At 37.1% G+C, this 25,971-nt stretch overlaps 2 protein-coding genes across 4 annotated transcripts in view; one reads left to right on the forward strand and one right to left on the reverse strand.

Moving 5' to 3' along the window:
* The window catches only part of TBPL1 (TATA-box binding protein like 1), a 36,456-nt gene extending 18,088 nt beyond the window's left edge, over positions 1-18,368 (forward strand). For both annotated transcript variants that reach the window (XM_005551890.5, XM_045391506.3), the window contains exons 2-7: positions 10,150-10,328; positions 12,629-12,711; positions 12,878-12,941; positions 14,452-14,555; positions 14,653-14,747; positions 17,068-18,368. In XM_005551890.5, the coding sequence (XP_005551947.1) occupies positions 10,194-10,328; positions 12,629-12,711; positions 12,878-12,941; positions 14,452-14,555; positions 14,653-14,747; positions 17,068-17,147 (561 nt within the window). In that variant the 5' untranslated portion in view covers positions 10,150-10,193 and the 3' untranslated portion in view covers positions 17,148-18,368. The remainder of the gene's footprint in view (positions 1-10,149; positions 10,329-12,628; positions 12,712-12,877; positions 12,942-14,451; positions 14,556-14,652; positions 14,748-17,067) is intronic.
* Positions 18,369-20,586: 2,218 nt separating this feature from the next.
* The window catches only part of SLC2A12 (solute carrier family 2 member 12), a 63,300-nt gene continuing 57,915 nt past the window's right edge, over positions 20,587-25,971 (reverse strand). For both annotated transcript variants that reach the window (XR_012433452.1, XM_045391505.3), the window contains one exon: positions 20,587-21,413. Coding sequence is in view for 1 of the 2 variants with exons in the window: in XM_045391505.3 (XP_045247440.2) it covers positions 21,260-21,413 (154 nt within the window). In the remaining variant the exon portion in view is untranslated. The remainder of the gene's footprint in view (positions 21,414-25,971) is intronic.

Below are 25,971 nucleotides of genomic sequence, written 5' to 3' on the forward strand. Positions count from 1 at the left end.
TCAGTCTAGTCTCATCTTTCATCTAATGGAAGACTTGTTTTGTGCCACTCCTAACTGTTGGTTAATTATCTAGCCCTACCTTCCCTTTTTGGACACGTATCTTCTGGAGAGCCCACCACTTTGCAGTGTAAGTGTGTGGTTTTTTTGTGTGGCTTCATGAGATTTTTCTTGTGACCTCAATTGACTCTGTCAATTTTCTTTTTTCTTCAGTTATTTGAGAACAACTACTCTTTTTCCATTCTTATGCTAAATGTCCTAAGATTTTCTTCACATAGCTCAATGTTTTTATATCTCACACCATCGTACTTTCCTTTGGATATTTGGAAATAATATCTTTAATAATTTGATAAATTCTGGATATTGCAGATATTTTAATAGCAAAGGCTGTTACTTTCTTTCATCTGGACACTCTTATCTAACCTAGGTTTATGTGAGTATGTGTTTGTTTAAGTAGTACAGTACATTTTGAACCCCATGTTGTCTTAACCTTTTATTAAATAAAGTCCTAATCTTAAACAGCTGTTAGAAATTATTATGGAAACTTGTAGGCAGAAGTGTGGAGAGACTAGTGTAATAAACACTCATATATCTGTCACCAAGGTTTTATTATTATTATTATTATTATTTTGTTTTATTTTTTTAAGACAGCGTCTCACTCTGTTACCCAGGCTGGAATGCCGTGGCGCCATCATAGCTCATTGTAGCCTCAACCTCCCAGATTCAATCCACCTCAGTTTCCCAAGTAGCTGGAACCACAGGCGTGCACCACCATACCTGGCTAATTTTAAAATTTGTTGTAGAAATTGAGTCTCTCTGTGTTACCCAGGCTGGTTTTTTATTTTTTAATTGACACATGATTGTACATATTGTACATATTTATGAGGTACAAATTTGTTGGATAGTGATCAAATCAGGGTAGGGCGTCTATCACCTCATGCATTTATCATTTCTTTGTGGCAAGAACAGTCAAAAGCCTGTCTTCCAGCTATTTTATGATATACAAGACTTACTGTTCACTATAGTCACCCTACTGTGCAATAGAACACCATATCTTATTCCTCCTATCCAACTGTAAATTTATATCCATTGACCAACCTCCCTTTATTCTCATCCTCTTCTCCTCAGTCTCTCTTAATCACTCTTCTACTTTTTGCTTCTATGATAACACCTTCTTTTTTTTTGTTTTGTTTTGTTTAAGATTCCACATATGAGTGAGATCATGAGGAATTTGTCTTTCTGTGTCTGGCTTGGTTTAACATCATGTCCTCCAGGTTCACTAATGTCACAAATGACAAGATTTCTTTATTTCTTACAGCTGATTATTCACATTTTTATCCATTCTTCCATTGTTGGACACTTAGATTGATTCTGTATCCTGGCTATTATTATAAGTAGTGCTGCAGTAAATAGCAAAGTGCAGAAATCTCTTCAACATCCTGATTTCATTTTCTTTGGATATGTGTTCAGTAGTGGGATTGCTGGATCATGTGGTAGTTCTATTTTTAATTTTCTGAGGAACCTCTATACTGTTTTCTATAGTGGCTGTATGAGTTTACTATCCTACCAACAGTGTGTAAAGTATTCCCTTTTCTTCACATCCTCATCAATACATAGGTGTTTTTGTTGTTGTTGTTGTTGTTTTTGTAATAGCCATTCTACCTGGAGTGAGGTGGTATCTCATTGTGGTTTTGATTTGCGGTTTCCTTATGATAAGTGATGTTGAACATTTTTTCATATACCTGTTGGCCATTGGTGTATCTTCGTTTGAGAAATGTCTGTTAAGGTGTTTTGCTTATTTTTTAATCAGATTATTTGTTTCTTTTGCTGAGTTGGTTGAATTTCTTACATATATTCTGGATATAATCTCTTATCAGATATATAATTTGCACATACTTTCTCCTGTTCTGTGGGTTGGCTTTTCACCCTGTTAATAGTTTCCTATGCTGTGCAAAAGCTTTTTAGTTTGATGTAATCTCTGTCATCTTGATCTAATAATCGTTAAGAGGTGAAGCAGTAATACAGCATTTTTTGGTCCTAAAATACTATGATAACTAACATCCAAGTCTGTGCTGTATCTTAGAATAGATTATCCAAATTTGTTTGATGGCAAGATTCCAGACATCAAGAATCTTCTGAAATTGTATCTCAATGTATTTGTTACTGAGTTCAAACAGTGAAAGATTTTAAAGTTAAATTGCAGATATGACATTCCCCCAAGTGTTTGAGTGTACATCTCTAAAAAAAGTCTGTCTACATAACCACTCTGTTTTCTCTTCTAAAAAATTAACAGTAATTTCATAATTTCATGTCACTCAAATCTATTCAGATCCACTCAAATCACTCAAATTTCTCTCAAATATCTTTTATACTGATTTGTTAAAACCAGGATCCAATCAAGGACCATGTTATACAGACATTTTGTCATTTTAATTAAAAATGTGGGTCTTACATTTATCAGTGATAAATTTTATTTTCTTGGTAGTACCTCTTTGGGCTTGTCCGGTAATCAGCAAACTTTTTCTTAAAGGGCCAGAGAGTAAATATTTTAGGCTTGTGGTTCATTTGGTTCTTGTCACAACTACTCAGTTGTGCTGCATAGTCATTATGGAAACACATGGGCATGGCTGTGTTCCAATAAAACTTTTGCAAAACAGGGAAAACAGGCACTGGCCCATTGGCTGTAGTGTGCTGACCCTTGCCTAACCCATTATGATCTTGGTGTTTCCCCCCGCCCCCCGTAACTGTTCTCAAGTTTTGCATCAGTTCATTAAATAATACAATTAATATTCAACTATTGGTGAATCCGTCTGTCAGTAATAGCCACCATTTAATGAACACATACTGTATGCTATATAGTTGGCATAGATAATAATATTTAATCCTTAAAAGCACCCTGGGAGGTACAGGTGATATTTTCACCAATTTATAGATGAGAAAATGAAGATTTAGAGAGCAGTTAAGTAAGTGGCCCAGTGTCACATAACGGAAACACTAGGTCAGAGCCCCCTTTTATAAGGCTTATTTTATACTATCAAACAGATACAAAAGAACATCGTTCTAAAAGGCAAATGTTAGCTTTTCTTCATCTTGATCCTAGGCATGTGTTGAGAGACTGTCAAGTAATGTGTTGGGATTGGGACACAAAATGTCTATTTCCTAATCTGCTATTTTGGGAGCTTTATAAAGGATATGAGGTTACTTTGTATGGTGTGTCTTTCTTTTAGAAAAGAACTATCTCTAGGAGACCATGTGGGTTCATATTGTGTTTGCAAATTGGTCTATTATCAGTCCTTCCCTGCTTCTGCCATTTCTCAGATCATAGATGGTAATTTTGTGGTTAGAACCTTGAGGCGCATTCCTCTGTATCCTCAGCTTCAACTTGAGTCCACTTTAAGTAGCTAGATTCTTCTTTTCTATATTCTCAGGTTTATTTATTCTCTTGTCTTTCAATTAGATTTTAGATTTATTTTTGCTTCGTGTTTATGACAGGGTTTATTGTGGCCTTTCAGTTTAAGTATCTTTCCTGGTGTGGAAAATTTTAAATGATGCCATTTGTCGTAAAAGCCAGAAGGTGGCGATGTCTTCCAGTTAAGGTTTCAATTCCTTATACTTGCTGGAGTAATGTTCTTGAATACCACTAGAAAGAGGACCAAAAATACAGATGATGTGTTCTTGTACACAGAATCATTGAGTGGGGAAGAATGTGCTTTAAATTCTATGATGCATTTTAATAGAAGGCTAGAAATGTGCCACTTCCTGAAGGGAAGACAGCTACAGTTTTGAAGTTTGCCTTTTTTCTAAGAAAATATTTGATAAATCACACTAAGCCATTTCCTTGAGAAACAGGACAAAACACCTGATCAAGCTATGTCTTAATATTAGGACTTGGGCAGTGGGCAAATAATTGGTATTTGTATTTAAATCAAAATGGGAACAACTTTTTTTTATATTAAACTATATATAATATTTGTTTTTTTTATTTTAAAAGATCCAGACCTTACCCCAAAAAAAAAAAAAAAAAGTCACCCTGCTGTGCCAATTCTCTGAATAAAACAGTTGTTAACATTTTGGCAGATGTAACTATGTAAGTGCATATGTAGATTCATAAGCCAGAATGAACTCATGATTAGACATATAATTTTTTCTACTCTCACAAACATTATGGACCTCTGTCTATATCTCTACATCTATCTAGTTTTATAATTTATAAATTCCATTTAGTAGTCTATTATATAAGACTGTACTGTACTTTATTTAACTAGTTCCTTTTCATTGGATGTGCAGGTTGTTTCAGCCATAAATGAAATTGCAGTATGTCATCTTATTATACTTAGGTCAGTTCAGTTATTTCTTTTTTCTTTTTCTTTTTTTTTTTTTTTTTTTTTTTGAGATGGAGTCTCACTCTGGCACCCAGGTTGGAGTGCAGTGGCGTGATCTCAGCTCACTGCAACCTCCGCCTCCTGGGTTCAAGCAATTCTCCTTCCTCAGCCTCCTGAGTAGCTGGGATTACAGGCATGCACCACCACGCCCGACTGATTTTTGTATTTTTAGACAGGGTGTCACCATGTTGGTCAGGCTGGTCTCAAACTCCTGACCTTGTGATCCGCCCACCTCGGCCTCCCAAAGGGCCAGGATTACAGGCGTGAGCCACTGTGCCCAGCCAAGTTCAGTTATTTCTTAACGTTACTCATTGACTGTAGTTCCACATACATTCACATTTTAAGTTATCTGAATACACACGGCCAGAGTATCTCCTATAGAAAGTCTTTGTACCAGACTATAAGAGAACGCTGATTTACTCACACTTTCAACACCATTTGATATTTGCCAATATAAGTAAGTGGTGTCTTATTCTTTTAAGTTAGCATTTCTTCAATTACTAGTAAATGCAGAGAACTGCTAAATAAATTATTCGTCTAAGAAAAAATGAATTTTAATATCATTAGAATTAAGGGATAATGAAAACACATATCCAGCTTCAGTCACACCTAAGGCACTGGGTTATAATTGTCTTAAATGTTTATACAAGAAAATACAGTTAAAAACTAAAGTGTTCAGTATTCAACTTAAATACTTTAATGTAAGAAATTAGAAAAAGAATATATTAAATCTGTAGAAGGAAGGAAACAATGGACATGCGCAAAAAATTCAATAGAGAGGATCAGCTACTGATAGTTTGTTCTGGGAAGAAACCAAAGTGGAAAAGTAAGATTGACAAGAGCAATAAAAAACAGGAGTTAATGACACTGCAATGAAAAAAGGGTAAGTGGCTACAACAGAGACTTTAAAAGATTATTAAGACAACCATGAAGAATCGTATGCCCAGTAAATTTTAAAAATATAGAAGAAATGGAAAATATAATTTAGCAAAATAGACTTGAAGAAAGCAGACATTAATTATTTTAACACTGTTAAAAGTTTAAATTCAGTCTAATTTAAAAATTAGAAATTGTCTTTAAAAATTTTTCAAACAACAAACAGTTGCAGTTAATTTTCAGGTAACATCTGCTAACCTGTCTTCCAGAGAATTAAAAAAGAAAGAAAAAAGAAACCACCTTAAATTGTGTAATGAGTCTAGTATAGTAACCTTGATGCTCAAACCAGATAAGGACAATACGAGAAAGGAAGAGTATAAGCTAATTCTACCCAATAACTAAAGGAAGTATTAGCAAACCAGATTCATCAATAATCTTTTAAAAATCAAGAATTAGTTGGATTTAGGGATATAACACTGTGTATGTATAATAAGTTTAAGAGAAACATGAGAATGATAAGACTGCAATTGAAAGTAGAGGCTTTCTCTGGAGGGAAAGGTGAGGAGGATGTGATTTGGAAGAACTGCATGGGGAGGCATCAGTTGTATTGTAATGTTTACTTTTTAAGCGGAATGATGGGTACATAGATGTTCGTTGTGTTCTTTTTGCCTTTTTGTGTATCTTAAATATATGGTAGTGCCATGGTTATCAGGCTTAATAGCCTTGTGAGTTTAAATGTCGCTTTCAAATGCTGTATTTTTGGTGGAGTTGCTTAAACACATTCCCCTTGGAATCTATACAACCAGTTTAAAAAAATCATTTGTAAACCACCATGAAATATAATGAAGTATACTGTATATGCATTTTCATGAATGTTGTGTCAAAGGGCTTGTAGGAAAAAAAAGATCGTTAACTCTTTTGCATTCAGTGAAAATAGGTGGCTTTGGAAATAGTTTCAGCCTTGCTAACAGTTTTTTTTTTTTTTCATGCTTAGAATTAAAAGAAATAATTTGGAATTGTAGGTAGATGAGAAATTTAATATAGTTAGGAGTTTGAAATGTTGGATTTCATAGCATTCATATGTCAAATAATTGAACATTTACAATGTGTTAGATACGATGTTGAGCCATGGGAATATATAGACCGATAAAACAGTCTTTCACCTCAAGAAGCTTAGAATTTAATAGGGGAAATAGATGATTCTGATGTTTAAGTGTAGGTACCATCATAGTCATAAACAATTTGGAATATTCCCTTCTGGGAATTAGTTTCCATCTTTCCTTTAGCTGTTTTGTTTTTCTTGTTTTAATTTAAACAAAGTGGTGTGTGTGTTTTCAAGAATAACCTAAGCCTCTGAACTACTAATATTTAGTCAGATAGACCTGTTTAACTCATCGATAAATTATGTCACTACACTTAAAAAAATACAAGGGACCTGTTAGGCAGTCAGATGCTTTGTAGAAATTGAGATTTGTCAGCCTGGTGCAGTGACTCACTCCTGTAATCCCAGCGCTTTGGGAGACCGAGGCGGGTAGCTCACGAGGTCAAGAGTTCAAGAGCAACCTGGCCAAGATAGTGAAACCCTGTCTCTACTAAAAGTACAAAAATTAGCTGGGCATGGTGGAGGGCGCCTGAGGCTGAGGCAGAGAATTGCTTGAACCCAGGAGGCGGAGGTTGCAGTGAGCCAAAATTGTGTCACAGCACACCAGCCTGGGCGACAGAGCGAGACTTGGTCTCAAAAAAAAAAAAAAAAAAAAAAGGCATTGAGATTTGTCTGTTTCATTGGGCTGTCATTCTAATTATCCTATTGAAAAGGGATATAATATGTTTAGCTTTAAAAACTAAATCTTTGTTAATATCCAGTTCTGTTCTCTTGTTCTGCAAGACAGATGAACTGATTGCAAGTGGGCCTTTTTTCATGCTTCGAAAAATGTGGTCTCTCATGTGGGTTGCCTCTTTTAAAAAAGTGTTGACTTTTTATATTGCATCTTTAATTGAAAACTTCTTATTAAAGCAATCTTTTCTGAGCCTGCTTGTCAGGTTACTCATATTATAAAATATGAATACTTAGTAACTTATGATGAACTATTCCCATGACCTTATTTTTAAAATTCAAGTTGCTGAAATGCTGAAAAAGTCATCAATTTTGAATTAATTTCAAGGCTCCTTTTTTGCATTCACACAGATTTGCTTTACTCTTTTTTTCTTGACTTAGTTTTACTTATATCGTCCTTAGTGTTGTCCCCTCAGGTGGAACTCAAAATAGTAAATTCAGAGTAGAGTAGAACTCAAAGTAGTAAATCTCAGTCCATTTGTTTTCTCCTGTTTATATAAAAACAAGTAAAATAGTAAATTTGATAGTTGATTCGCATGAGTTTCTTCTTAAGTAGTTGCTTTGTGGTAGCTTATCCTTAAGGGAAGTGCAACAGTTAGGATTAGGTTTGGCTGTGTATCACAGAAAGCCAGCATGAGGGAAACTGATTTTTCTCTCATCCTCATAAGGTCTAGAATTAAGAAGAACAGGGAGAATAAGGAGATTCACAGCATCAGGGGCCCAGGCTGCTTCTATCTTGTTGTTCTAACCATCGTCATCCTCATTGCCTCGTGGTGCAAAATTGGCTACTTGAACTCTAGCTCTCACATCCAACCTCTAGACAGCAAGAATGAAAAAGGGCAGAAAGGCAAAGGAGCCCTTGCTGGCTTAGTTGGTTGCTCTAAGTAGACTTCCCAGAAGGTACATAACAATTTTATTTTATGTCTCATTGACCAGAACATATTCAGGTGGCCAGTTGGCTATACCAGTTGTTGCCAGGGAGCTTGACGTCTATAGTATTTTATTTCTGCCACATTGTACCCAGCTAAACATCTGAGCTGTGGTCATGAAGGCAGGGTGGAATGGATGTTGGGGTAAGCAGCCAGGAGCCTAGCAGAAAACCTGCTGCTGTCCAGATGGCTTAGTAACTGGGCTCTAATGTAATCATGGGAAGTAGTGATTACTTCCCATGATCAGAAGAAATCCTCTGATCTGCCTGTTGATTTGAACTTATTTCATCAATACTTACTATCATTTACTGTTACAATATCCTAGATATATATACTAAGTACTTTTCATACGTTATATAATTTTCACAGCACTGCTCTGTGGTAGGCATGATCTATTCCATGTTACATATGAGAACACTGAGACACAGGTTACATAACTTGCCCAAGTTCTGATAGCTAGTAAGTGGTGAGTCAGACATTGCGCATGCTTAAGACCAATGGTAATAAACTGGCCCTGTGCCTCTGCTTTTTAATCTGTCTGCCTATATATCTATCCATCAGTTCCTGCTGTCACCCCTGCCTCACTCCTCATACATAAAAATTATTTGAGGTAGCTCAAACATGTACAAAGAACAGAAAAACAAAAAGATACACAGATTGAAGGGAATATGGGAATATAAGAGTGAAAAAATATAATGAAGTTGAGGTACAATTGATACACAGAATTGAATGCCATATGGTCCCATAGAGGTGTCAGAAGTCTTGGTCTGGTTTGCCACTGTGTTCTCTCAGAAACTGAAAAGCAGAGACAAGACCTTCTTTATTTAGACTCTTGGCCCCTTCACTGTTGTAGTTATATATTACGAATCCTTATTATAAAGAATACTAGTTTTTTACATTGTGGCTGCAAGGAACTTTAAAGACAAATATAGTATGTTTTTACTATTTTCTGATCTTTTTGTGAGTTAAGCCAAATTGCCATTGTTTATTTTTTGACGTGTGAAAACACAAAGAGAGAATTTTTTTATCTGGGTCATGGGTCACATACTTAGTAAAAACTGGGGCTTGTTTGTTTGTGTAAATCATAAGAGTCTGGGCAAATATATGTTGGGAGATTCTGATCTTGATAAAAATGGTATTATGCAAATTATTTGATAGAGCTCCTCCTGTACACCCAAGTTTGCAAACTCCTTGAGGACAAAAGACTTTGCCTTAATTTTTTTGCCTCCGTTATCTTCAGTCTAGAGGTGTTCAGAAAGAAAATAATGAATGAATGGTTAGTAATGAGAAAATTCTGTTAGTAAATGTTATTCATATTTTTGCTGCTTTAAATTTAAGTCAGTTACTCTGCTTGAAATAGAAGTATGCCATGTTTTTTTATAGTGCCAGCAAGTTGCATGAGATGGGTTATATGCCACTAAGGGTTAGACATTGGGGCCAGAATCCAACCCTTGAACGTGGCGCGTTTAGGGAGTTGTCATTACTGTGGTACACCTGGAACATAGTGTTTGTAGAGGGGAATAGCAGGAGATGAGTCTGGCAAGCTCCTGGCAAGTAAAAGTTACTTTTTAATTTAAGGAATGAAAGTTAGGCCTAGATTTTGAAGTACATTAGATGTCATGTTAGTTTTTTAAAAAATCACATTTTTAGTGAGGAGAAGAAAGGACATGATTTGGTTGGTTGGTTTGTTTGTTAATGTTTGTTTGTTTTGACCAAGTCTCATTCTGTCGCCCAGGCCGGAATGCAGTGATGCGATCTCGGCTCACTGCAACCTCCGCCTCCCGGTTTCAAGTGATTCTCCCGCCTCAGCCTCTCTAGTTGCTGGTATTACAGACGTGCACCACCATGCCCAGCTAATTTTTGTGTTTTTAGTAGAGACCGGGTTTCACTATGTTGGCCTGTCTAGTCTCGAACTCCTGACCTCAGATGATCTAACCACCTTGGCCTCCCAAAGTGCTGGGATCACAGACGGGGGCTACCGTGCCCAGCCAGGGACATGATTTGATTCTAGTAACATTTGAAAAATAAATAATATAGATTCATTTTTTACATTTCAATTTCAAGATTGTTTGTGAAAAGTGAATTAACAGAACATTTAAGTTTAATGACTTTATTTTGTTTTATTTCTCAGGATGTGATCTTCGTGGTGGAAAGCTAAATTTTAAAACCACCCCAATGGATGCAGACAGTGATGTTGCATTGGACATTCTAATTACAAATGTAGTCTGTGTTTTTAGAACAAGATGCCATTTAAACTTAAGGAAGATTGCTTTGGAAGGAGCAAATGTAATTTATAAACGTGATGTTGGAGTAAGTATTTGAGTTTTCGTATTTGTACTACATAGCCTAATTTTATAGTTCTATGAGTGATACTAAAATGTATTCATTCTACAGATAATTTATGATCACCTTACCATGTGCTGGTTGTCCTGGATATAGAAGTGAGCCCTGTAAAAGCAGTCCCTCCTCTCATGGAGGTTCAAGCTTTTGTACATAGAGTGCCGGTACCTGAATCAGCAAAGAACTCATTGGTTACAGAGACATTTTATTGTTCTCTCAGTTTATTTTAACTGAAGAAAGGGACCTTTATATTCTCACATGTACCTATTAAAATGTAATTATATTTGAATGATGCCTTTATATATAATTTTTATAGTATTTTAATTATCATATTCTTCTTTAACAAAGGTAGATGGTTTTCTTTCATAACAAACTGCTGAAAATAATATGATTTATATCTTGACGTGGACATCTTGAATTTTAGTTTTTGATAAACCTGTAATATTTTAAAGCCTGAATATTAATAAGTAATAATAAAACCTTAGTGTTTTGAGATTAACATTATAAAAGACATTGGACATTATTATAAACCAAAGATTGATGAGATGGATATGTATTTTACACATTTATTATGAAAATTAAGAATGCATCTCAAGGCTCTGTTTAGCTTTAAAAATTAGGTGCCAGGATACCTATGTAAATTGTCATTAATTCTTTTTTGGGTGTGTGTGAGACGGAGTCTCGCTCTTTCGCCAGGCTGGAGTGCAGTGTAGTGGCACGATCACGGCTCACTGCAATGTCTGCCTCCTGGGTTCAAGCAATTCTCCTGCCTCAGCCTCCCGAGTAGCTGGGACTACAGGTGCACACCACCATGCCCGGCTAATTTTTGTATTTTCAGTAGAGATGGGGTTTCACCATGTTGGCCAGGATGGTCTCAATCTCTTGACCTCGTGATCCACCCACCTCAGCCTCCCAAAGTGCTGGGATTATATGCGTGAGCCACCATGCCTGGCCATCATTAATTCTTAGTACTAGAAACTAAGTAAAGATGAATTAAATTCAATTAAAATTTTCAGTGACCCACAAAGATTTTCAAGTTTGTCAGCAATCCCATCTTTCCTTTAGAAAAGTAATCAATATGTCTGCTCAAAAGTTTAGAGAGGAATATGCCTAACACTGCTTTGGTACTTCACCATGACATATGGAAAGGAAATAGTTTTTTTAAGGAAGGTTAATTGAAAAATCTGAGATGATAGACAAGCTGGTGGCGGTGAGAGACAATTAAATGTGGAATAAACTCAGTCAAGTGTTTCTCAGTCACTTGTATATGAAATTTTATGATGTATTTTAGTTCAAATTTTATCTTGATCTTTGGTAAATTTTAAGTCTGCCCAGATTTAATAGCTTTCTAGTTTGATAATATGGCATATGACAGAGAATGAAGAACACAAAATGTAACAAAAATTTTAAGCAGAAACATCTGATTCATTTATATGTTAGTCAGTGAGCATTTATGTCTTTCTTATGTAGAATGGGCATCTAACAAATATTTCCATTAATGAATAGTTGGAATGAAAATTAAAATTTGCATATTTTCTTGGAGCTTAGTCCTTGACCTATTGATACACACTCTGTAGTTATTTCATTCTAACCCATAGCTTTAAATGCCTTCCAAAGCTAATGAATTTCTAATTACATCTCCAGCTCCAACATTTCTCCTTTATTCAAGATGCCCATGTTGGACTAGAGTATGTAATAAGCATCTCAACTCTAGGATACAATATAAAGTAGAGATGGGTACCATGAAACAGCAGAAAGCAGAGTTAGGAATTAGAAAAAGATGAAGTGATGGGTGTTTCAGGGAAAATGGTTAGGGAGGGCCTCTCTTCAGGAGGTGACATCTGGTAAGAGACCTGAATGAAGTGAGAATATTGAGGGGATACTATTCCAAATGAAAACAACAGCTACTGCAAAGCTTCTGAGGCATGAACAGATTTCGTGTGTGTGAGGAGCCATGCAAGTTCCAGTTATGTGACTGGAGTGGAATGAGAGTTGAATTGTTTATGTACTTGGAGTACATTGATTTCAAGTATATAGAGTGAAAGATTTCTATACACCTTGTATTTTTAATTAATCAAATGTCTTTTTGGATTAATATGTTCTTTGTGTTCAGTATTGTACTTGATTTCAAAATGGGTGATTTGGAGAGCAGTTATTGCAGTCTTGGATAAGCTTGGAGAGTAGTATTTGGACATTAATATGACTATATAGAACAGAACCATAAGTGAAAAATAATGCTTATGAGGTAATCAGATTTTTTTTTCCCCCAGAAAGTATTAATGAAGCTTAGAAAACCTAGAATTACAGCTACAATTTGGTCCTCAGGAAAAATTATTTGCACTGGAGCAACAAGGTAAATGCTACTTGGGTTTTTTGTTTTTATTTTTTGCTTTTTCCCTCATGGAACGGACATTTTCCTAGACTTAACAGCAAAATCATATGTGAAGTTTGTTGTGTTCCTCAGTATAAAATTTATTTCCTGTATAACTGATAATCTTTTTCTTTCCTTAATACCATAGTGAAGAAGAAGCTAAATTTGGTGCCAGACGCTTAGCCCGCAGTCTGCAGAAACTAGGTTTTCAGGTAACATTTTCAAACAGTATCTAAACTATAAATATTTAAGGATTTATTTTTGTAGAATTAAAAATTGTAATAGACTCAAGAAATCACTATACATACTATTCTTATGATTGAACTTTTTCTAGGTTTTTTAATACTGCCCTTCAGTGTGAAAATTTGTAGCAAAATTTGGCCATGTGGGTATTTGTAAAGGATCCTAGCTTTTTCCCTAATTCCTTTCCCATAAAGAGACTTGTTTCCTCACAAGTTAATTTCCTTTTCAACTCTAAGTTTTTTTCACCTCTGATGTACACAAACAAAATCGTTTTTGGTTATCTCAAGAATGCCAGGTCAGAGTGGTGAATAGAGAATGGCAGAGGCCCGTTGACATGGACACACCAGCTGGCAGGCTCTCACACATGTAACGTGACTGTCACCGGCATGTCAGCCTCATCACTATAACTTGATAGAGGTATATACCTTTGAATAAAATGATTACATATTATGGACTTGCTAGGTCACTTGCAAATGATGAATAAATGAAAGATAAAGATGGGAATGGTCCCTGAAGATGAGGGCAAGGCTGTTTGGGATTGAGACAAGTTTGTGGAAGTGGGGAGAGGAAGTTACGTTTGCCTCTGATGACTCAGTCTCTCTGAAGTAGAGGGTGATAGGAGGAGACTGAATGGCTGGTGGGGAGTGGGGGTTGGTGCTTGAGGGAGGGTGGCAGTAGAGAGAGTCTTGAGTTGTACTGTGATTTGAGAGTGCTGCCACTTTGCAGTTTCCTGGCTTTGCGCAACTGCTGTGTGCAAGGCTGAGTTGAAGGATAGTTAGCTTACCCAAAATTGTGGTTTTAGGAGGAATGTTTGAAAAGATGAGATGAAACAGTTGAAGATGTTGGTAGGAGTGACCAAAGTTATTAAGGTTAAGAGCATTGTTTTCGGCCTTGGAACTTCTTTTAGTGTAACATTAGAAGTGTTGAGAGAAATCCCAGTTAGTTAAAAACAATTCTATCACTCTATCCCCAGAAAGAAAATAAACATCTAACTAATATTATCACAGAAATGTCATTTTGCCTTATTCCATATGAGAAAAACATCTGACTTTTGGAGCCCAGTGTACACTCTGTATTTACTGACTTTCTAAGGTGACATGTGTTCCATTTTTACTCTAGCAGGATGACCTGGACTTAAATTTTTTCCCTCACTATTCTCTGTCCTTTCTCAGTAGTTTTAAATATTTCACTTAAAAGTATTAAGAAATTAAACATGTGATTAGAAAGACCCATACTGTTTTAATCATGCAAATACCTCTGGTTTTATTTTTTTAATGAAGTTTTTGGGCTTTTTAAAAAATTGAATTAAAGCTTTCAATGCTACATAACTTACAGTACTAAACATACACTTAAAATGTTTTTGTTTTATCTTGTTTGCTCTTGGCTTTAAGGATTGATGGTTATTAAGGATTGCCATGATGAGCAGATTTTTTTGTTTGTTTCAAAATAAATTTATTGAGTTTTACTTCTCTCCTAAAGGTAATATTTACAGATTTTAAGGTTGTTAATGTTCTGGCAGTGTGTAACATGCCATTTGAAATCCGTTTGCCAGAATTCACAAAGAACAATAGACCTCATGCCAGGTAAGTCTTTGAAGCAATTTATCTTGATTCATTACCAAATTTGAAATTACTAGTCAGGGTGTAAATATTTATATTAATTGTGGCTTCTTTTGTATAGTTATGAACCTGAACTTCATCCTGCTGTGTGCTATCGGATAAAATCTCTAAGAGCTACGTTACAGATTTTTTCGACAGGAAGTATCACAGTAACAGGTATTCTATGATATTGAAACCAAACTTGTAAATTATGGATTGAATGATATAAGATGCTTACACCAAGATAGAAATAATGTCTGATTTGTTCCTTTCAGTTACTTCTGCCCTTTAAGAGGAACCGGTCTCCTGACTTCTAACACTGTAGATTTATTTTACCTACTTTTGTACTATTTATAAATGTTACACATACTATTTTGTGTCTTTTTTCACTCAGCATTATCTTAGTGGGTTTCATCTATATTATGTTCTGTGTAGTTGTTTTTATCATTCATTCTCATTGGGCATTTGAGTAGTTTCCAGTATGGTGCTTTAAAAATATTGTGGTGGGCCGGGTGCATTGGCTCACGTCTGTAATCCCAGCACTTTGGGAGGCTGAGGCGGGCTAATCACAAGGTCATGAGATCAAGACCATCCTGGCCAACGTGGTGAAACCCTGTCTCTACTAAAAATACAAAAAATTAGCTGGACGTGGTAGTGCACACCTGTAGTCCCAGCTACAAGGCAGGAGAATTGTTTGAACCCGGCAGGCAGAGGTTGCAGTGAGCTGAGATCACACCACTGCACTCCAGACTGGCAACAGAGTGAGACTCTGTCTCCAAAAAAAAAAAAAAGAAAAATTTATATATATATATACACACACACATATTATATATGTGTATGTATATATATTCTGGTATATGTATCCATAGTATGTAAATTTATGATACCTTATATTTAAAATTCTCATGAGAAACTCATTTTATAAACTTCAGTTTTACATAAGCAAAATATTAAATATAATTGGTACCTGTTTGTTATGTTTATCTTGCTATATCTTTTGCATCTTTATTTGGAGAAAGGGTGGTTTCAGAAAACTAGGCATTCATGTCAAAGGGTAGCATTAGCATGCTGTGTGACATTTTAATGGTACTATGATTATAAATTGTGCAGAGGCGTTGCTTGGGAGTCAGGCCCAACCTTAGGCAAAAAAGAATTAAAGAAAATGTCTTCAATGTCCTTGAGCTTTGTTTTTTCTTTATTCAGTCCATAGAGGAAAATAACAATTTAGTCTCTCAACAAATAAATTTTAGTTTTGACTCATCCCATGGGTTTTCCCATCTTCCTTGGGGACTTTCAAAGCATATTCCCAGGATCCCACCTGAATCTTAAATATGGGATGGTAGGGGACAGGTCTGTTTGTTCCCTTCTTTCTGTTCTCTGTTTCCACACTTTGGAGGCTGGATGTCTGAGCAGGCCCAAAGCCTATTGATCTATCTCTACTAAGTATATAATAAAACAATGCATATGTAAAACTCTGTATTTACTGAGTTACTAGATATTAAACAAAACAATAATAAACTGAAGACAATTGACGTGGTTAAGTAGTATGCATTGTTTACTTAGATCAGGAATATCCTATGAAATGTTAGTAATATTGAATTGGTTCCCATGAGCAAAGCATAGCAGGGTGGGGGTAAAGTGAGTCAGGAAGGACCTCACCAAGATAGGATGTGGTTAGGACCATCAGAGTGTTTACAGTGGGTGGATTTGTTAGTTTCCTGGGTCTTTCAAAAGAGGTAAGTGTGCATTAGTGAAGCCATTTTTATTCAAAATAAGTTTTATGAAAATAGTTTTCATTGTCCTTTTTTATGTTTCTTTTTAACAATTTAAATGAAAGATTACATTTTTATAAAGTTGTTCAAGAATTAACATAATGCACGGTCACCTCGTAGCCTTGTGCTTTGTTTTCTATTGACTTGTATAAGCTCTGAGGGTGAAATGACCAGATTGGTAATAAACATGTGGATACCCAGTGGTGGTAAATCTGTGGGGATTTTTAAACCATATATTTTAAAACAGCATTCTGGTTTCCCAACATTTTGGTGGCAGCTTTGTTTCACTCTGCTGTGTTCCTGCATATTCCTGAGCCTCTGTTGTAGCCTAACCAGAAGCCAGATGATAGTGATCAAAAGGATAGCTGTTATCTAGTCCCATTTGTTACTCCTTCCTTTCATGTACATATTATATTACAGTACTTTTTGTATTAGTCCATGATAGTTTGTATGCAGTTTTTTATATACTTTTTTTTTCGGTCTGGTGCCCTAAAACAAAGTGAATAACCTCATTTTGTGTTTCATGTGTCCTTTAATTGCCCAGAACAAAATCTGTATTATTTTTACTTATTATGGCTATGTGTATAATTATATGTGTAGTTTTTTTTAAACAGTTAACGTGATATTCTATACCACTTGAATATTTTTAATTCTGGAAAATCAGTTTTTCCTAGTGCTCCCTTTTCCAACTCTTCTCACTCCTTCCTCCGTTGTGTTTATTACAGGGCCCAATGTAAAGGCTGTTGCTACTGCTGTGGAACAGATTTACCCATTTGTGTTTGAAAGCAGGAAAGAAATTTTATAATTCACCACTTAATTGGTTAGAATCTCTAACTGAGCACCTTTTAAACCTGCTGCACATTGGACTCAAAAGGAAAACTGGACCAACAGTAATTGAGGAGATAGACTCTTTTATTCTTTCACGGCTACAGTGTAAGCTCCAGTCCCTTTGGATTTTATTCCAAACCTTGCTGTAATATAAAAGGAAGTTTACAAGACATGACATTGCTGCTTTTACAAAAGGACATTCTATTTATTTTCGCAGTAATTCTCATGTCCCCATAAGCAGAGCTGTCACAGTGTGCACTACCTTAGATTGTTTTATTGTTGTCATTGTTATTTTTTTCCATTTTGAGCTAATGTGTTTTATTTGTGAATAGTCTTTTACATTTTTGTATGCTGAATATGGGCACCAAAGAACCTGTAAAAGTTATCTTTTTCAATTGAATGTGCACAAATAAAAGTTTGGAAAAGATCTCTCTTCATATCCATTCTGTAACTTTTATTCCCCATTTTCTATTTTAACAAAAATTGTATTCATACTTTTTTTTAAAATCTATGCAAGCTTAAGACTTTGGCTAAAGTGTGTTGGCTTCTTTTTGAAGTGTATTTTGTGTGTGTGTGTGTGTATATATATACATATATATGCACCACATGTGTATAGTATCTTTTAATGCTCTGTTACCAAATAACAAATAGGAATTTTTTTTTCTTGCAGATTAGAAATAAAAACGTGTATATAAACTCTAGAGAACCAGACTAGAAGTTTATAGATAAAGGATAATGTTTTATGTTGCTAATTTAATATGATAGAAAATGTTAAATAACTTGTAAAGGTTAAGAAATTGTAGTTTTAAGAAGAGAAACCTCTTACCCACTAGATGGCCATGAGAAAGAAGCTGTGATGAATGGTGCCTCATTTGGATCTTTGTTTTTCTGGAAAGACTCAACACCTGTAGTTGTAGAGAAGTGATTGAGGTTCTTGACTTTAATCTTGGGTTGGTGCCCAAGCCTATACTAAGAGTCTTGTCAGAAGTTGGTAACATGGAGATGTTTTAACAAGAAGTGCCCACAAGCCGCCTCTGTGCCACAATGTAATTATCAAATAGCCCCTCTTGAATTTGAAAGCCATTTTGTGCGATATTGTCCTTCCCCTTGCTGTATCTTATTTAATGGAGTTAAAGAGTGACTATTCAGTATATGAGATTGCTACTCTTAAAGTTATAATAAATACGCATTTATGAAACAGTGTCTCTGGCTCACCCAGGAGCCCTGATGTGGTAATACAGGATCAAGCGTAGTTGTGCCCTATCACTTAGGTGTAGGAGTTTAGTGTAACCAACAGTGATTATACCTAGAAGTAAAGCTGAGTGGAGAGTCCAATTAGCTTCTCAGGAGAAACTTAATGGAGACAATATTTCAACACAATGTTCCACAAAAACCTGTATTTCCAAAATGTTTTCAAAGCTTTGTGGAAAAGTTGCAACATCCTAACCTCCATATATAGTACATTTTCCTTACCGTATTATAAAGTAAATCTTGAAAACCTAGCTTAGGCACTGCACTGAACAACACTTATTATTTTTATTTTTATCTTTTTTCTTCTCAATGCCTTCCCTAACCTGCTTCTTACTCCAAAGTGGAAGGCAAAGGCGAACTTACATTTTTCTTTCTTAGGAAAGATTTCATTGGAATTGTTAGACTTTTATTTTTCCTTTTAAAAAAAAAAAATGTTTATTTCCTTTATTTTAAGATTCAGTAGGATAGCCAAACTCATATAGAGAATAAAATTACATGAAAGAGTTACAAGCTCACTGTTTTAAAGATTTGACATTTTCATTTAGTTTTAATTAACCGTAATAAGTCACCTCCTGTTTTGCAATGTTCACCAAAAAAAGAAATGTAGAATGGGGGAAAACATGCTTATATAGCCAAGGTACAGATCCAGATGATACAACCTTTTCAGTATTCACATGACTTGAAAACTGTGCAGATCAATAGCTAATCGAAGTGCTTTATCTGAAGGGAGAGGGTAAAGACAGTGTGACCGGGTCTGTTTTCAGGGCTGCTGAGTGAGCCTCACCTAGCAGTGTCCATGGGTAATTCACTAACCTTAACAAAGATGGGAAGAAGTGAGTGCTCTGATGTCTTCTGCTGGCTCTCCATAAGTACTGTAAATTTTTTTTATAAATAAAAACTGTGAATATATATGTATAAGTTGTAAGTATTTCCCCCTTTTCATTTTTGAAAATCAAAAAGCTTGATTTGGTGTGGGGCAATGAACATTGGATACAAATTTAGAGACAAAATTGTTTAGTTACAGACTCGGGATATTAAAATAAAAATGCAAAAGAATACTCAAGATACTGAAGTCGAGGTCACTAGTAATAAACCGGCTAGGCTGATAAACAGTTTCCTGCCCATTTATAATGAATGGCTAAACCAAAAAATAACTAAAGTATATATAGTGTTTGAACTATAAACACGGAAGGAAACGTGGGGCAGAACACACTTCCCTTCTCTTTCCAAAAACAAACAACAATGCATGCTCTGACTTGCATGTGAAATACACTGTGATAGAATTGAGATCTCAAATCTCCTTTCCTTTTAGCTTCGCCTGCAATTTTAATACAGATAATACACTGCAGATCAGGCCTTTTAGTCAGTCTCCTGAGTCTCTGATCTTATAGTTTTACTACTTACATAGGTTTATAGTCTCTCCACATTGTTATAAAGGAATGTAGTAGATCATGTTGCCTTATATGACATTGGGACAGTTTATTGGGAACCAATGGGAAAATTCCAAGCTAAGTAAGAAGGAGCTGGCTCTTAGGATTCTCTTTAGGTTAATCATATTTTAAAATTCTTTTTCAAGTTAGGTTGTTCGTGCTTTTACGTTTTTTCTGTGTCTTCCATCACTTACAGTATTAGTAATTTAATATGTTACTTGGTTCAAGATTTGATTATGGATTTTCTATCATCATACCCAAATTTTATTAGTGAGACCTCTTACCAAGTCTTTAAAATCAGCTGGAGAAGTAGAGAACAGTTCATCGTTGTGTGGGTGAAACCCACATTGCTTGTACAGGCCGCCATCATAGAGAAGAACATACGAGGGAATTGTCCTGATGTCTGAATGTCATTTATTGTGTCTTCGGTCACTGAAAGTCATCATCGAGTGTAGCCTGTGTGCCGTAACCTGAGGTATTGATATTCCTGAGGAGTGTGAAGAATTGCAGGACACTGTGGATTACTATACATTGTCATGAAAGCCTTACACGGAGGCAGCTTTTCTAGGCTTGACTTAATAACTTCAACCTAATTGCTTAGAGATTTGGATAAATAACCTAATGGCCTGACTCCTTTTCTAATGTTTTACTAACAGCTACTTCTAAATAAATATGGTCCCAGGATTTTAAAATTGTCTTTTCTATGCATTTTTTAAAAATGGAAAAAAATGCTCATTTTTCTCAACTATTGCAGAATAATTTTAATATTTCACAATATTAACATGAAATTCATAAAAGGATATTTTGCATTAAATTGTAGTTTATAGTTCATAAAATAAGCTCTATAATCTTTATACTTGTTGAATGTAACTAGGAATTACCACTAAAATCCTAGCCAGGACCCTCTCCTAATCTAGATGGAATACATGGGCAGTTGTCCACACTGTGTGTTCTGGTTCTTTTTTGCGTAGGACCCACTGCAAGCAGTGTCTTGGTAGGCAAAACCTGTACCCTTACGTCCAGACCACTTGTGTGTCTGAATAATAAAGCTGTGACTGGCCTCCGTACATACATAGCTTAAGGCAGAGGTTGATGTCTGCACTAGGACATAGTCTATTCAAAGGCTGCTCTGTGAAGGTAGAAAGTATGAAACCAGCCAGTAACTTCTTTTTTAACCTGATATCCTACTCAGAATAAGAAAGATCACTTAGGACCTTGTACCTCGTCTACCTTTTGAGGTTCCTTTTGGGGAAGAGGGGATTAAAGGCTGTCTTTACCATTTCAGTGTCTCTTCAAAACCAGTTCCATGACACTGAAAAGAAAGCACAGGAGTCACAACTATGCACCGGTCCAAAGACACCCTCCTAAGCGTTCTGGCACTATCCACGTTCAGAAGGTGTTGAGACCATTAGTTCTCTGGAGAAAGCTGCCTGGATTGGCCCCTACCACACAGCTTGTTACACTCCAAGAGCTGCTCCTGGGGTTTTCTTTTTTGAGGCTGTCTTGGCACTAATTCTTCTTGGTGATGACTCATAAAGCAAATGTTGTTTTTCACATAGTTCCTGAAAGAAAAAGAGGCACTAATGAAAATGTCATTCTTAGTTTACAGTACATACAAAAAAAAAAAAAAAGTGTAGGCTATTATTTTTTAAACCACCCTGGGGCTTTAATGTTTTAGCTATGCAAAATAAATACATATTTTTATTAGGAAGCCTGCTGCATCATGAAATTCAGTATGCTGCAGACTTTGGTCAGTCTCATGCAGGGGGTAACGGTGTCTTCTCAGAACACAATCCCAGCAGTCAGCTCTGTGGGGAAGGATTCCAAGGATAGTATTACATACAGAGAACCAGTGGAGGTTTCATCCCAGACCTTATTTTTTTCCATTTCTCAAACTCCAGCAATGTGCCTATATTTATATCTCTTCTGTCTTCTACGTCATCCCTCACTCCTACATTAACAAATTTTTCTACAGGATTCTTTCCATCAACACAAAAAGATGCTATTGTATTTTACCTTTATTAAAAATGAAGAGCTGCCTTTGAACCTCCCTTTTCAAATACCTTTTTCTGTAATTTAACCAGTGATTTGAGTGGCCACAGTATGTAGGTGGTATGGGTTGAGTAGATAAAGACTCCTGTTTTCAAGGAGCTTACTTAGATTTTAGAGGGGAGACAAGCATATAATTTGAAGTAGTAGAAGTGCTAATGAGAAATAAACGGAGAAGGAGAAAAAAGGATTTCGTTAGGTGGGAGAGGACAGACTTTTACCCAGGTGGCATCTCTCTAAAGCAGTGACCATCAGAAAATGGAACGAAGTTAGGGAGGGAACCCTGCAAAGAATCCCAGAGACCTGAGAAGTGGGGGCAGGGAAACGAGTTGGTATCTGGAGGGAATCTGAGGAAGGTGTTTTTACAGGATGGGAAATACTGCAGTTTTGTGAGTGTGTGCATGATGATAATCCCATAGGAGGGGGAAATTGATGCAGTCAGTGTACAAATGGAAGCATTGACCTTTGCAGCAAGGCAGAATGTGTGGGCATAGATGTAGGCAGGTTAGATCTTGTGGCAGGAGGACGAGATGGTCTCAATTTACTTTCTCAGTGAACTAAAAAGCAAAATAATTAGAGTGAGGAAGTGGGAGGGGGTGCTGGAGGCTTGGGAAAAGTATTGGTGTGAAGTAATCGTCTTTAAAAGTAGGAATGTCAACTCAACAGGGAAATGTGGTATATTGCACGATATTCCTCAAGAGCTACTTGAGATTGATGTTCGTAAGTTTAAAACAAGGCTGATCAGCATGGTGGTGTGTTTGATTCAGCCAGGTTTAGCTCCTTGAATGCAGGGATAAAATGAACTAAGAGTTGACTTGGTCAGAGTTAAGGTTTGCCTGAGTGATGGAAGGAGAGAGAAGAGGGGAAAGGGAGAAGGTGAAATGCAAAGAAGTGGCCTGGGTGGTGGGCCATGGAAAGTAGGAAGCAGGGTAAGGAAGGAAGGGAGAGCGTGAGCCTCCAGGTTGTGGTGGGGCTGAAGACTTGTTAAAGTGCCAGTACTTGAGGAAGTGGGCTGGAGAGATGAGTGGTTAGAGGGTGAGTGGAATGCTTGTGAATGAAGCAGTGATTGGAAATGGCCATTCTGCTTTTCTGCTCCCCTTCACAGCAAAACTGATGCAAGGAGTGGACTGTAGCTTCTTCACTTCACTTCCATTTTGTCCTCCAACCATATCAGTCGGCGTCTGTCCTCTCATTCCACTGAGCCTGAGTCTGTCAAGCCTATGATTACCTCTGTCTTTGTGGCTGGTCTCTCCAGTCCCACCTTCCTACAACACATCTGGCTTTCCTCCAGCTTCATTGCTGGCTTCTTTTCAGTCTCTTTTAACACTCTCTTCTTTGCTCGGTCTCTAAGGTTGGCACAAAACTGGGCCTAGTCCCTTCTCTCTCTGTTCTCTGACCAGATAAGCTTATCTGGCTTCATGACTTAAATACCACTTAGCTGATGGCCACTCACATTTGACTCTAACCCCTAGAGTCTCCAAATTTCAGACTTATATATCCAAGTGCCTACTACTAATGTTTCTATTTGATGTCTAATGGACATCTCACAGTTAATATCTCCAAATCCGAGCTCTATTCTCTCCCGAGCCCTGAAACCTAGTCATCTCTCAGGCTTCCCCATCTCACCACCTGTCCAGTTTCTCAAGTTAAAACTTGCAGTGTCATCTTGACTGCTTCATTGCCTTACTCCTAGATCCATTTCGTTCATATTTTTTCATGTATTCAATGCTGAGCTTTGATTATATGCCAAGGAATTGTTCCGAGTGTTGGGAAACAACAGTGAACAAAATATACAAAATTCCCTGGCTTCATGGAATTTAAATATAGCAGGAAGAGATAGACAGTAGACCAAGTAAAATATAGTGTTTCTGCTTTGGTTAAAACTGAAGGATTGGAAAGTGGGTGCAGAGTTGGATACACAACTGGTATTTGAAATAGAGGGACAGGAAAAGTCTGATGGAGGTGAAGCAGCAAGACAGGTGGATATCTAGGGGAAGATAATTTGAGGCAGAGGAAACAGGTGCCAAGATCCAGAGCCTTGAGCATGCCTGATGTGTCTGGGATGCAGCCTTTGGCCTGTGTGGCTGTGAGAGGAGAAGGGCAGATTAGCAGGCTGTGCAGGGCTGGAAGGGCATTGGAAGGCTTCTGCTCTTGCTGGAGAGCCACTGGAGGATTGGAGAAAAAGAATACCTTGGTTGCATTTTAAGGGGTCATTCTGGCCACTGTGTAGAGAACTGATGGGAGGGGACAAAGGCAGAAATGAGAACCAATAAATGGGTATTGCAGTAATTCAGGATGGAGATCATGGTGACTCAGACCAGGGCAGCTGGGAAGGTGTTCAGGCTCTGGATATATTTTGAAATAAGAGCCAACACAACTTCCTGGTGGACTGAACATGGATGGAGTATAAGAGAAAGAGGGAAGACTCCTAAGTTTGTGGCCAAAGCAAGTAGTAGGATAACGTTGACATCCACTGAGGTGAGTAAGGCTGTGAGTAGAATGGGTTTGAGGATATCACAGGTTCAATTTAGGACATGCGAGGTATTAGGTATCTGTTAGACATTTGGAAAGACGTAGAGTAAGCAGTTGAATAAACAAGCCTTGAATTCTGGAGAGATAGCTAGAGACAAATTTCAGACCCTGGCATATTAATGAGATACAAACTGTCATTGACTGAGATCAACTAGCCGGTGAGGGTGATAGAGAAGCGGTCAGGGGACTAAGCCCCAGGGCACACCAACTTTAAGAGAGGAAGCAGAGGAAGAGAGACCCATAGGTAAGAGACAACAGGGGACGGGCCCCATAAGGCTGTGAGGCAACCATTTCAGGAAGGAGGACTATCCCCAGGCAAACGCACTATCTCCAGTCAAATGCTGGGGATAGTCTAAGATGAGGAGTGAGAATTGACCACAGAGTTAACCAACATGGAGGTAACTGGAACATTAAAAAGTAATTTCAGGAGCGGAATGGCCATAACAAGTCTCATTGGAGCAGGTTCTTGAGAGTGGGAAGAGCAGAAGCACAAGTGATGACAGTGAATACAGACGATGCATTAGAAAAACTTGGCTATAAATAGTACCCAAGAAATAGGGCAAAAGCTGGAGAGAAAATGGCACCAAAAGATCTTTAAAAAAAAAAAAAAAAAAAGATGGAGAAAGAATCACAGCAGGTTTCCGTGCTGATGAGGAGTAGATAAAGATGCAGGTGATGCAGCAGTGAGCCGGGACAATTGCTGGAGAATGTGCCGGAGAAGGGAGAGAGGAGAGAGGGGGTGAAGGGGCCTCTCATAGGAAGGACTGCATTCCTACATAGGCCCTGGAGGAATGGTCGTGTATGTGGAAGGTGGAAGTTTCCACCTGATTATGTCCATTTTCTCAGTGAAGTCAGAAGCAAGGCCATCGGTGAGGAATGAGGATGTGAGGAAGTTTCTGGAGAGAAAGTGATCTGGAGCGTTTGTCTAGGAGAGAAGCAGTTAAAAGACTAGGGATATGTGTGATTGCCACATGTGATTGAAGGCCACTTAAGGTCCATGGGCGTGATGGAAAAAGAGACCCAGCACTACAATTGCCTGCTTTCTCAGCCTCCTTCGGCTGGACGGCTGCAGACACTCACTATGGCACACTTTAAACTGTAAATCAGATCATGTCACTGCCCTGCTTAAAATCCTTCAGTAGCTTCCGCTGCAATTAGACTGAAACCGAGCTCTTCACTCAGCCTGCAAAGCCCTGCACACTAGTCTCTACCTGCTTCCTAACTCGTCAAAGATTACAGCCTTCTTTCCATTTCTGGAACAAGTCAAGTGTGTTTCTGACTTAGCCTTTGCACTAGCTGTTTTTTCTGCCTGGATTTTCTCCCCTATCTTCCAAGGTTGGCTTTTTATTACCCAGGTTTTATCTTAAATGTTACATCTCAGAATAACCTTCTCAGATCTGCCCAATTGAAAGTAGCCCTTTAGTCACTATCTAATCAGCATACTGGAAATCTCATGGTGATTGTACTCGCTGACAATGTTATTGTAGAACCTACATCAGTGCCTGGCACATAGTAGATGCTCAATAAATATTTATTGAA

The sequence above is a fragment of the Macaca fascicularis genome, chromosome 4 (genome assembly GCF_037993035.2).
Source record: "Macaca fascicularis isolate 582-1 chromosome 4, T2T-MFA8v1.1".
In the NCBI taxonomy this organism is placed as follows: domain Eukaryota; kingdom Metazoa; phylum Chordata; class Mammalia; order Primates; family Cercopithecidae; genus Macaca; species Macaca fascicularis.